Here is a 10250-nt window from a genome sequence, read left to right as displayed (position 1 = left end):
CTTCAGCTCTTGCCAGGCAGCCCTGCCCTTCTGGCAGTGCCCCTCACTCTTCACCTGCAGCCCCCTTCCCCTCCCCCACCGCTCTGCTGGTGTCCCTCGCTCCCAACCCACAGCTCTCTGCCATCTCAGCCCTGCCTCAATCTCCTGCTGACTGTGCTAGCCAGAGAGCTGAGATCAGCATCTAGAAGGAAGAGGAAGTTCATGGGATCCATCATCCTCCCTAGTTCCCACCCTCTGCATTTCCAGACCTGGGGCTTGGAGCCAGACAGATTTGTCCAAACATGTCTGGGGCTGTGCAAACAACCCTCACACCCCAGTTGGAGACCTGTGGGTGTGATGAAAAGGTGCGGTGGAGCATGGGGCGCTGAGGAAGCTTTTCTAATACAGGCAGCTCTTGTGGCATCTCAATGCCAGAAGGGGTGCCCTGTATAACCAACCCCCAACATGCCCCACCCCAGAGCCAAATGCACCTCAACCCTGGGTGAAAGGATTCCTGGATAAACAGCTGCCCCCTCACCCTAGAGGTACTGGGAACCCAACCCAGCCTTAGCGGGCAAATGTATTCAATAAAGTTTGCGCTGTTCAGCTCTGTGTCCTGATCTTCTTTCCCAAAGCAAATCCCCATCCAAAAAGCCCTGTATCCCAGGGGTGCTCAATTCCTGGCCCATAGGCCAAATTTGCCTGTGGAGTTGTGTCATTTGGCTGCAGGGCTCCTTAATGGGTCTGGAAGTTTGGCCAGCAGGGAGCGGTGGCTACATTAAACACGGCTCCCCTGACTAGCCCTATGTACTAGATAGGGCACATATAGTTGATTTGGATGGTGCTGGGGCCAGTCTGGGCAGCACAGGGCTGATCAGGGCAGTGTAGGACCCCAATCTTGGCATGTGGTACCCAATCCAGCTCCATGCCAGTCACCCAGCCCATAGGGCCACAAGGTAGAGCATAGAATCAGAGAAATTGGGCTGGAAGGGACCTGCACAGCCAGCTTCTGCCAACTGCCTCCTCCTCCATGCTGTCCCCTGCTGGGGTTGGAGTAGGGGAGCGCTTCCTCTTACATTACTCCCCACAGAGCCCCACCTCAGGAGAGACCAGACCTGTGTATCATAGAATTGTAGAGAAGCAGGGCTGGAAGGGACCTCTGGAGGTCCTCTAGTCCAATCCCCGCCTGATCCAAGCCATCCTATGCAAATCCACAGTCTAACCTATTCATAAAACTACTTCTTTTTAATGGAAAATTTTTCATGTTCTAAGCCAAATCAATTCCAAATCCGTGAATCATTCAAGAACTATATATGGCCCTACTACCAGCAAACATCCTTTACCCCAACCTGGGGCTTCAGATGTTTCAAAATCATTTGGCAGGTGTCCTACATGCAGGCCCAAGCCCAGAGGCTTGGGGATTTGTATATCCCCAGGTTTGCTTGCCCTCAGCCATATGGCTGCAGGAGCAAACTGAGGAGGAGTCTCCCTACCATAAGCCAAGATCTTCCCACTGGAAATGTAAGTGGGAGGGTAACTATATTACCTCTACCCAGGTACTACCCCTCTCCATGGGAAAACCACCGTGGTGATCATGGTACTTCCTCTGTCAGAACTACTGTCAGCCATGACCAAAACAAGACATCACACCCAAACTTGCTGCAGGTAAAGAAGGACTGCAGCAGCCAACATCTTGCTGCTGTAAAGGGTTAATATATGCTCTCCTCAGGAAAAGGGACAGACCTCCTGCTACAGCAGAAGGCAACAACCCCCATAGTCCTCACCAATCTGACCATGGGGTAAAATTCCTTCCTGACCTCAAATACAGCAGTCGGTCTGACCCTGAGTGGAGGGACAAGACCCTCTAGCCAGAAGCCCCTGGCTTTAAGATCCAGCAGGAGCACTGGCACAGCCCAATCCCAATCCCCAGCCTTGGCTTCAGCGAACACACAGTGCCTCTGAGGAAGGCTTTTTAAAAACACCTAGACACCCATAGCAGAAAGGTGGGAGCAACCAGCAAAGCCCGGGAAACCCCCAGAGCAGAACACAGGCAGAGCTACACCTAGATCATTCCTGACCAGTGCCTGTCCAACCTCTCCTTGAGCCCCTCCAGTGATGGAGAGCATACAGCTCCTCTAGGCAGTCTAGTCCACAGCCTCACTGCTCTAGCAGTAAAGAGGTTTTTCCTGATATCCAATTGAAACCTAAGTCTCCTGCTCTCTGAGTCCAATTCCATGCCCCTATAAGAACCAGCCCAGCAATCAAGGGGTTCACCCCCCTCCCCATACCCCAGACCAATTGCATTCCTCCCACTCCCTTTGCTACAAGCAGGTCAGTGTAGCAACAAAATGCACCACCATGGGGTGAAAGCGCTAGTTTTGGTTCCAGCAGGAGTATTCATAGATTCATAGATGTTAGGGTCGGAAGGGACCTCAATAGATCATCGAGTCCAACCCCCTGCATAGGCAGGAAAGAGTGCTGGGTTTAGATGACCCCAGCTAGATGCCTATCTAACCTCCTCTTGAAGACCCCCAGGGTAGGGGAGAGCACCACCTCCCTTGGGAGCCCATTCCAGACTTTGGCCACTCTAACTGTGAAGTTCTTCCTAATGTCTAGTCTAAATCTGCTCTCTGCTAGCTTATGGCCATTATTTCTTGTAACCCCCAGGGGCGCCTTGGTGAGTAAAGCCTCACCAATTCCCTTCTGTGCCCCCATGATGAACTTGACACAACCCAATTGGCACAACCCAATCCCAATCCCCAAGCAGCCAACACCCAATGCCTTGAAGGGAGGCTTAAAAACACCTTGACACGTGCAGCAGAAAGGTGGGGAAGGGGGCAATCAGTAAAGCCCAGAAGCCTGGGAAACCCCATAGCAAAACACAGGCAACCAGCACCACTGCTGCCCCCCACTTCCTGGGAATTACATGTGTAAGGACCCCAGTGGTGCAGGGACAGATTAACCCTTTAGTGGACCCTAGGGAAACCAGCTGAAGATAAAATTTGTATATTCCTTTTTTTCACTCAATAATTATAATAGGTAAAATAAGCACAATTGGGTCTCTTCTTCACTTAGGGCCCTAGGCATGTACCTAGTTTGCCTATGTGTTAATCTGGCCCTGCAGTGGTGACCCTTGGTAGGGGATGCCCTATTCCAATCCCCCCACAATCAAGAGACTATATTTCCCAGGGTGCATCTGTCTCCCCTCTTCCTTTATAACTCCTGCCCAGGGGGAACACGTGATCCCGGATCAGCTGGGGCTGGGCTGGCCTGGCCATGGCTTCGGGGCTGCGCTACCCAGGCAAGGTTGCCCTTGTGACGGGAGGCACGAGGGGCATCGGGGAAGCCATCGTCAGGGAGTTTGGTAAGGGGGGACAGAGGTCTCTGTGTGCTGGGGCTGGGATGGGTAGAGCAGGAACTGGAGTGCAGTGGGTTTGGGGGTGAGTGGGACTGGGGGTTATTGGGTGTGGGGTGGCTGGGGGAGCTGGGATCAGGGTGCACTGGGTCTGAGGGGATGGGATGGGGCAGGGCAGGGACTGGGTACAGTGGGCTTGGGGATGAGTGGGACTGGGGGTATTAGGTGTGGGGGCTGAAGGGAGCTGAAGTCAGGGCTATTGCAGGGACTCTGTGGGAAAGCCGGGGAGGTGGGGGTCAAGGAGCAGGGAGTCCTTGGGGTGATGCGGAGGGGGGCTCTGGGCTGGGGCAGGGGCCTAGTGAGTTGTGGGGCTGGGATTGTGGGGGTCAAGGGGTGGCATGGGGGAGCAGGGAGGACGGGGCTGCCATGTCTGACCATGGAGGGGTTGGGGGCTGAGGCATGGGGTGGCAGATATAGTGGGGGATCTGCAAGGCTGGGATTGGGGCCTGGGTGGGGAGAGGACTTTGAGGCAGGGCCAAGGCTTGGACCCAGCTGGACTTTGTCTGTCCCGAGACTGTTCATCCAGCAGGTCACTGACTTGGAGGGGGGAAGAGGCCAGAGATATGAGTGTGGTGGGGGGGTAAAGCCTACAATGTACCCCACCTCTGTCCCCTGCCTTTGTTACCCAGCCCTGGGTTTGGCCTGCCCCTGTGCCCTCCACCACTAACAGCTCCTGTCAGGGGGGACCCTGATGCCCACCCCAGCTTTCTGTCATGGGGCTGAGCTGGTGGTGAAGAGGCTGTGTTAGCCCATCCCCCCCTCACCCCCCAGCACCAAATCTTGGCCCTTCCATTTCTATGAGACATGTATAGTGCAGGGAGCTGGTCAGTAGGGGGCAGCAGAGACCCATCCCTGCCTGGGGGGATGTGGAGGGTAGGCTAGGAGGAAGCTTGTAGCACTGAAGCAGGGGGGGGGGGGGGGATGTTGCCTCTGCCTGCACTGTAGGAGGAAGCGTGTAGCACCAGCCAATCTCACACTAACCTTGTCCTCTTACTTTGTCCCCTTGCAACTCCACAACTCCCCCCTCCACCCACACAGTCCATCAGGGAGCTCATGTGGTCTTCTGTGCCCCAAAAGCTGAAGGTGAACCTCCCCACCCCACCTCCTGTCCTTATCTCCCCTTCCCCGTGGGGCTCAGGTGGAGGGAGGCTTCCCCTTGCATCCCAGGGCTGGGGTGATTGGGACTGGGGACAGGGTCCTACACTTCTGGCCCCCAGATCTGTCCCTGCCTGGTATTTATGGATGCCCCCTTCCCCTTGGGATCTCCCATTCCCCCCAGTATCTAATGCTACCTCCTCCCCAGCTGTTTCTCCCCACCCCTCTTCCCTTTTCACTTGCAGAGGAGGTGGGGGAGGCACTGGAGCAGGCACTAAAGGAGTCGGGTGGCCCCGGGAAGCCGTTCTTCTGGCCCTGTGATGTCACCAGTGAACAGGATATCCAGGTGGGTTGGGCTTGGGGAGGAGTGGGGGAGAGGTCTTTAAAGAGAAAGCAATAGGGGTCTCAAGCCCCCCTGCTCATCATACAGCACCTCAAGATGGTAGGCACTTGAGGCTGGGTCTGATAAGGCCTGTCCCTCCCAATCTGCCCTGAACCCCAAAAATCCCTACTGTCCTCCCCTGATTCCCTATACCCCTGGCTCTCTCCCTCTGACCCCTGCTCCTTGCTCCCCTCTTCCAGGCCCTGGTATCCACAACCCTGCAGCGCTTTGGGCACCTGGACTGTCTTGTGAACAATGCCGGGCAGCGTGAGTCACCCTGATAGTGCCAGGGGATCTTTGGAGGGACCCTGACGGGGTAGGGGGGCGGATGCTGTATTAGGGAGCTCCTCCTGCTGGGAGGGGTGTTGCACATTAGCAGGATCCCCAGGGGCCAGGGGGGTATAGCAGAGTAGACGTGCTGCTCCTCCCAGGTAGTTGGCTTTAAACTTTTGGTGGAACAGGAATCAAAAGGGGGTGCAAGTCCACCAGGGCACCCCTTGGATCTGCCTCAAAGGAGTTATTGTAGGCTGGTAAAGACCAGAGCATTTAGTTGTGACTGTAGGAGTGGAGAGGAGGCTGTGGCAGCAGGGTCCCTGGGACACGTGGGTTCAAGAGGGCAGGGGCTGGGGCTGTGGCCAGGACTCAGGCAGTCATGGGCAGATCTAGGACTTTGAAAAGGGATTGCAGATGGTATGGCACATCACATGAAACACAACACATCTTTTTTCCAGTTAGAGCAAAACTAGCAGCTTTACTAATATGCTAGGGGGCTAGCACTTTATTATTCAGTCTGAGATCAAGCACAAATATCACTATTGGAATACACACAGATTTGCTAAATTCTATCTAAAGTTTAAAAAAAAAAAAAAAGCACAACACATTGGCAAAAAATAGTCAAAATAGTCCAAAGACATTGTGTCATGAATCCTGTAATCACTAGAGCTGAATGTATGTCTTATTCAGATTGATAAAACAAAATCTAGCCTTCTTGAGTGTCTTGACGGTGCCTCCAATACCTGGCTGTGAGTCATGTCTTTACCTGAGTTATTATGACCACACCTGAGTTAAGGGGTTTAGTTAAAGCTAAAAAAGAGTCTATAGGAATGTGAAAGAGAAGAAAGATGTCACTGGGAATAGCAAACATGAGCAAACCTGCAGGAAAAAGGCTAGTTTGAATGGTGGAACATCAGGACCATTAAAAAGGATGGAAGGTTCTTAACATTTGTAGAGTGTGGAGATTAGCAGGAATCATGGAGATGACAATGAACCATGAAGTCAGTTGATTCCCTCAGTGCTGCCTGAATAGAAATGCTGCTGCACCTCCCAGATGGGTGGTTTTGAAGTTTGGGTGGAGCAGGAATCAAAGCAGGGGGGCAACTGCAACCACACTTGCAGGCAGGGACTGGAGCTGGGGCTGAGAGGGCCAAGGCTGGACTTTGGGCAGGGGCTTAGACTAAGAAGGCCAAGGTTAGGCTCCAAGCAGGGGCTGAGGGTAAGAGGGCTGGGGCTGGGTCCAGGAGGCTGAGACGTAGAAGCCAGGCCCAAACAAATGTGCAGGGGCTGCCAGTGACAGCCAGGGCCTTAAAGTCCAAGGCCTCAACAGAAAGGCATGATGGGCTGGAGGTACTAACTGATGATGCCTGATACCCATGAGACATGGTTTGGTTGTGAGGGAGGCTGGCGGTTATGATTAATGGTCTTAAGGCTTTTTAGTGCTATGGGGCATGGAAAGGGCCAGGAGGGCCATGGGTGGTACCCGCAGGGCACAGAGAGGGCCAACTGGGCATAGAATAATTGGGTGGTAGAGAGAGGGTCCAAAGAGTGACAGTAGGACTGAGAGTCTGGTTGGGCTGATGGAAGGCAGCCAGGATTTCTCCAGCATTTAGGGTGGCGTCCCAGTCCATATACATCGAGGCATAGCAGGTGAAATAATGTGAAAAGACACCGAGGAGCTGGAGTGAGGCAGGTTTTATGTCAGACCTGCTACAATGGGGGGCAGCTTCCGGGTGTGTCGCATGTTTCTGTGGTGGGGACTGGTGGTCCTGGGAGGTGGGATGTACTCGGGAGAAAGGGGAGAAGTCACCTGACTTGGTTCTCTCTAATGCTACCCCCTTGTCCCTTCCCCAGATCCACCTGAGCAAGAAATTGATGACATCAGCCCTCAGAAGTTTCGGGAGCTCCTCGAGATCAATCTCATTGGCTATTTCTTGATGGCAAAGGTGAGGAAAACCTCCATGCCCCCACCCCAGGGGCACCCTATTCTACCCCAGAGGTAGCATTTCAGCAGTGGGCAAGGGGGGGGTCCCTGAATAATCAGTCCCCCAGCGTGCTTCATCTCAGAGGTGGCTGTGTTTATCCTCCCCAACACCGTCTTCCTGTGCAGTTCGCCCTACCTCACCTTCGGAAGACTCAGGGAAACATTATCAACATCTCCAGCCTCGTTGGTGTCTTTGGGCAGAGACAGGCTGTTCCATATGTCGCTACGAAGGTACAACCTGAACCTAGTTAGAATGCACTAGCCCCACTCATCAGTGAGCTGGGGGGGAGAAACCAGGTGTCCTAGCTCCCAGCTTCTCCCAGCTCTAACCCACTAGACCCCACTCCCTTCCCAGAGCTGGGGTAGAACCTAGGTGTCCTGGCTCCTAGCCCCACTGCTGTAACTCACCAGCCCCTACTTGCTTCCCAGAGCTGGGATAGAACCCAGGCATCCCAGTTCCCTACTTTAACTCATGTTGATCAAAGAGTTTTGAGCCTGGGTGTATTCCAGAATCTCCCCCAACCCTGAGGCCAGATGGGGGCAAAGTGCCCCTTCCCCGCACTCATACATCTGCCCAGAGCCCCCAACCCTTTCTGTCCACAGGGCGCGGTGACAGCAATGACCAAAGCTATGGCTATTGATGAGAGCAGATATGGTGTAAGGGTGAACAGGTACTACTGGGGCACTACTGAGGGGGAAGCTCACAGCACTGAGGGAGACCCCAGTAGGGATGGGGGGGAAGCTTGCAGCACCGGGGGAATCACTGGCTGGGGACATTGCTGGGGGAAGTTCACAGCACTGTTGCTGTCACAGCACCTGGGGGGGAGTAGATTCCTCCAGGGAGGGCACTGAAATGTTGTTGTGTCAGTCTGTCCCTTCCCCCCCCACCCCCAGCATCTCTCCTGGGAACATTTGGACCCCAATGTGGGCAGAGCTTGCCAGGCAGACAGCCAATCCCAAGGCCGTGATCCAAGCTGGCAAGGAAGCCCAGGCAAGTGGGAGAAGTGGCAGGGGAGCCTTAATGGTGGGGTTCCCTCTAGACTAGATGCTGGGGCTTACTGGAAAGAGGGGCTTTTCAGGGGAGAAGCTTGGGGGATCTGGGGGTAAGGGGTTGGGGGCTCTTGATGGAGCTCCTTGGGGGCTATGGAGGTGTGTCTTGTGGGGGGGCAAAGGGGGGAGGCTGGTGTGGGGCTTCAGAGGGGCCCCGGGCCCTCCATGACTTGGTGACTAGTGAGATGCTGCTGTATGTTGGGGTACAGAGAGGGGGGCCCTGCCTTTCCCAGAGTCTGGAGGGAGCCAGGATCTGTTGTTTGGGATGGACACCTGGGTTTTCTCCCAGCTCAGAGAAGGGAGTAAGGTCTGGTGGGATAGTGGTGAGGGCTGGAAGCCAGGTCACCTGGGTTCTCTCCCAGCTCTGGAAAGGGGGCTTGGGGAAGTGGGGGGCAGGCCATCCCAATGTTGGGGGCCAGAGTGGTTCTAGGAGAAATTGGTGCTGTCTCTCTGGGTGTTTTGGAGGGGCAGGGAGGAGATCAGGACCTGTATTTGGTGGAGGGGGTCAGAGTGGGAGCCAAGCTGCCTCCATTATGGGGGCCTGGGAAGAGCCAGGGTCCGTAGTTCGGAGGTTCAGGGGACTCCAGGCTGTCCCAGTCTGGGGCTGGAGTGATTCTAGGGTGTATGCAGTTGCCAGACCCCTGGGTTTGGGGATGACAAAGCCTCTATTTGGGGGCTCAAAGTGGGAGCCAGGGACACTAGCTCTAGGGTTCCTGTAAGGGCCAGGATCTGTGGTTTGGGGGTTCTAGGCTAGGGCACTGGTGGGGCTCAGACTATCCCAGCAGCCCATGGGGCACCTGGCTTTCAGGGGGTGGGGACTTCTGTGTGATATGTGCTCCCCCACCTTCTCTAGCTCCTGGCTCGCATGGGCACGCCCAAGGAGTGTGCCAGGGCCGTGCTGTACCTGGCTGCTGACGCCACCTTCTGCACTGGCATCGACTTGCTGCTGAGCGGTGGTGCAGAGCTGGGCTATGCCCCCAAGAGCCAGCCCGCCGCCTCCTAGGAGCTGTGGGTCAGGGAGGTGGAGGGGGCATGCCTCAGTTTCCCCCTTTGGGCCCTGACCTGGTAATTTCAAATGAATGCTCCAAGGTGAATTGGTGCTACCTGCTGCATATGCCCCCTCTTCCAGACCCTGCTTCCTCCCAAAGCTGGGGGAGAACCCAGGTGTCTTGGCTCCCAGGTCTAATCTACCATTCCCCCCTCCTTCCCACTGCTGGAGGGAGAACTCGGGTGTCCTGGCTCTGAGCCCACCCTGCTGTCCCCCACCAGACCCCGCTCCCCTCCCAAAGCTAGGAGAGAACCCAGGCATCCTGGCTCACTTTACCTGCACAAAACCCACAGCTGTCCCCTCGCCCTCAACCCCTCAACCCCACTCGGATCCTCCCAGATTGCTTTAACACTCTATTCATCAGGAAGGGACCATGTCAAGGGAATCAAACAAAGCAGGGTCCTATGGAGAGAGACAGTGGGGGATGGGGGGGCAAGTCTGGGCCTCTGGCCTCAGTTTCCCCAGCTTTGGCCTGCTTTAATGAGCAGCTCCTTGAGGGTGGCATGTATTACAGCCTGCATAGGTGGGGGCACCCATCTCAAGCGGAGGGTGGAGGTTCTGCTCTGCCTAGGGCATGTCAGTTTTACTCAAGGGGGGCCTGTGCTGTGTCTGGGGCAGGCAGGGGGCACCCTGGTCTCTGCCTAGGGACTACTTGGCACAGGGCACCCCATGCTTGGTCAGGGGGTCCTATTCAGGTGACAAATGGACTGCTACCTCCACAGCTGCCTATACGCACCCACATGCAATAGCTCTTCTTCTCTGCCGTGAGGATTTTTGACAGGGGGGAAGCAGGTGTCTTCCCCTATGCCTTTGCCTCCTGGATGTCCTGGTGAGGTTGGAACTGGCTGTGAACCCAGATCAGCAAAACCCCAAGTGCCTTTGACTGTCATCAAGGTGCCAGAGAGAAAATCTGGCTGTCTTGGTGCCAGGCATGGAGGGGCAGGGGGGGGTCCTCCAGGTGGGTCAGGGGGCAGCACTCCCTACCATACATGTCAGCTACTCAATAAAGATGATCTGCCAGTCA

General features: G+C 55.3%; 1 protein-coding gene across 4 annotated transcripts; it reads left to right on the top strand.

Moving 5' to 3' along the window:
- Nucleotides 1-3215: 3215 nt before the first annotated feature.
- Nucleotides 3216-10250, top strand: HSD17B14 (hydroxysteroid 17-beta dehydrogenase 14). Of its 4 annotated transcripts, none has more exons than XM_006274849.3 (9): nucleotides 3217-3343; nucleotides 4433-4477; nucleotides 4735-4835; nucleotides 5072-5138; nucleotides 6999-7090; nucleotides 7255-7359; nucleotides 7732-7799; nucleotides 8023-8119; nucleotides 9032-10250. In XM_006274849.3, exons 1-9 carry the CDS (start codon nucleotides 3256-3258, stop codon nucleotides 9179-9181), a joined length of 813 nt encoding a protein of 270 aa, XP_006274911.1. In that variant the 5' UTR covers nucleotides 3217-3255; the 3' UTR covers nucleotides 9182-10250. The 4 variants fall into 4 exon arrangements, with proteins under 4 accessions (XP_059584123.1, XP_006274911.1, XP_019344419.1 ...); XM_014597347.3 differs by having other exon boundaries at nucleotides 3254-3343; nucleotides 4698-4835; XM_059728140.1 differs by lacking the exon at nucleotides 4433-4477 and having other exon boundaries at nucleotides 3216-3343.

The sequence above is a fragment of the Alligator mississippiensis genome, chromosome 5 (genome assembly GCF_030867095.1).
Source record: "Alligator mississippiensis isolate rAllMis1 chromosome 5, rAllMis1, whole genome shotgun sequence".
Lineage (NCBI taxonomy): Eukaryota > Metazoa > Chordata > Crocodylia > Alligatoridae > Alligator > Alligator mississippiensis.
Note: the sequence above shows the minus strand (reverse complement) of the source record. Positions and strands in the feature narration are given on the sequence as shown.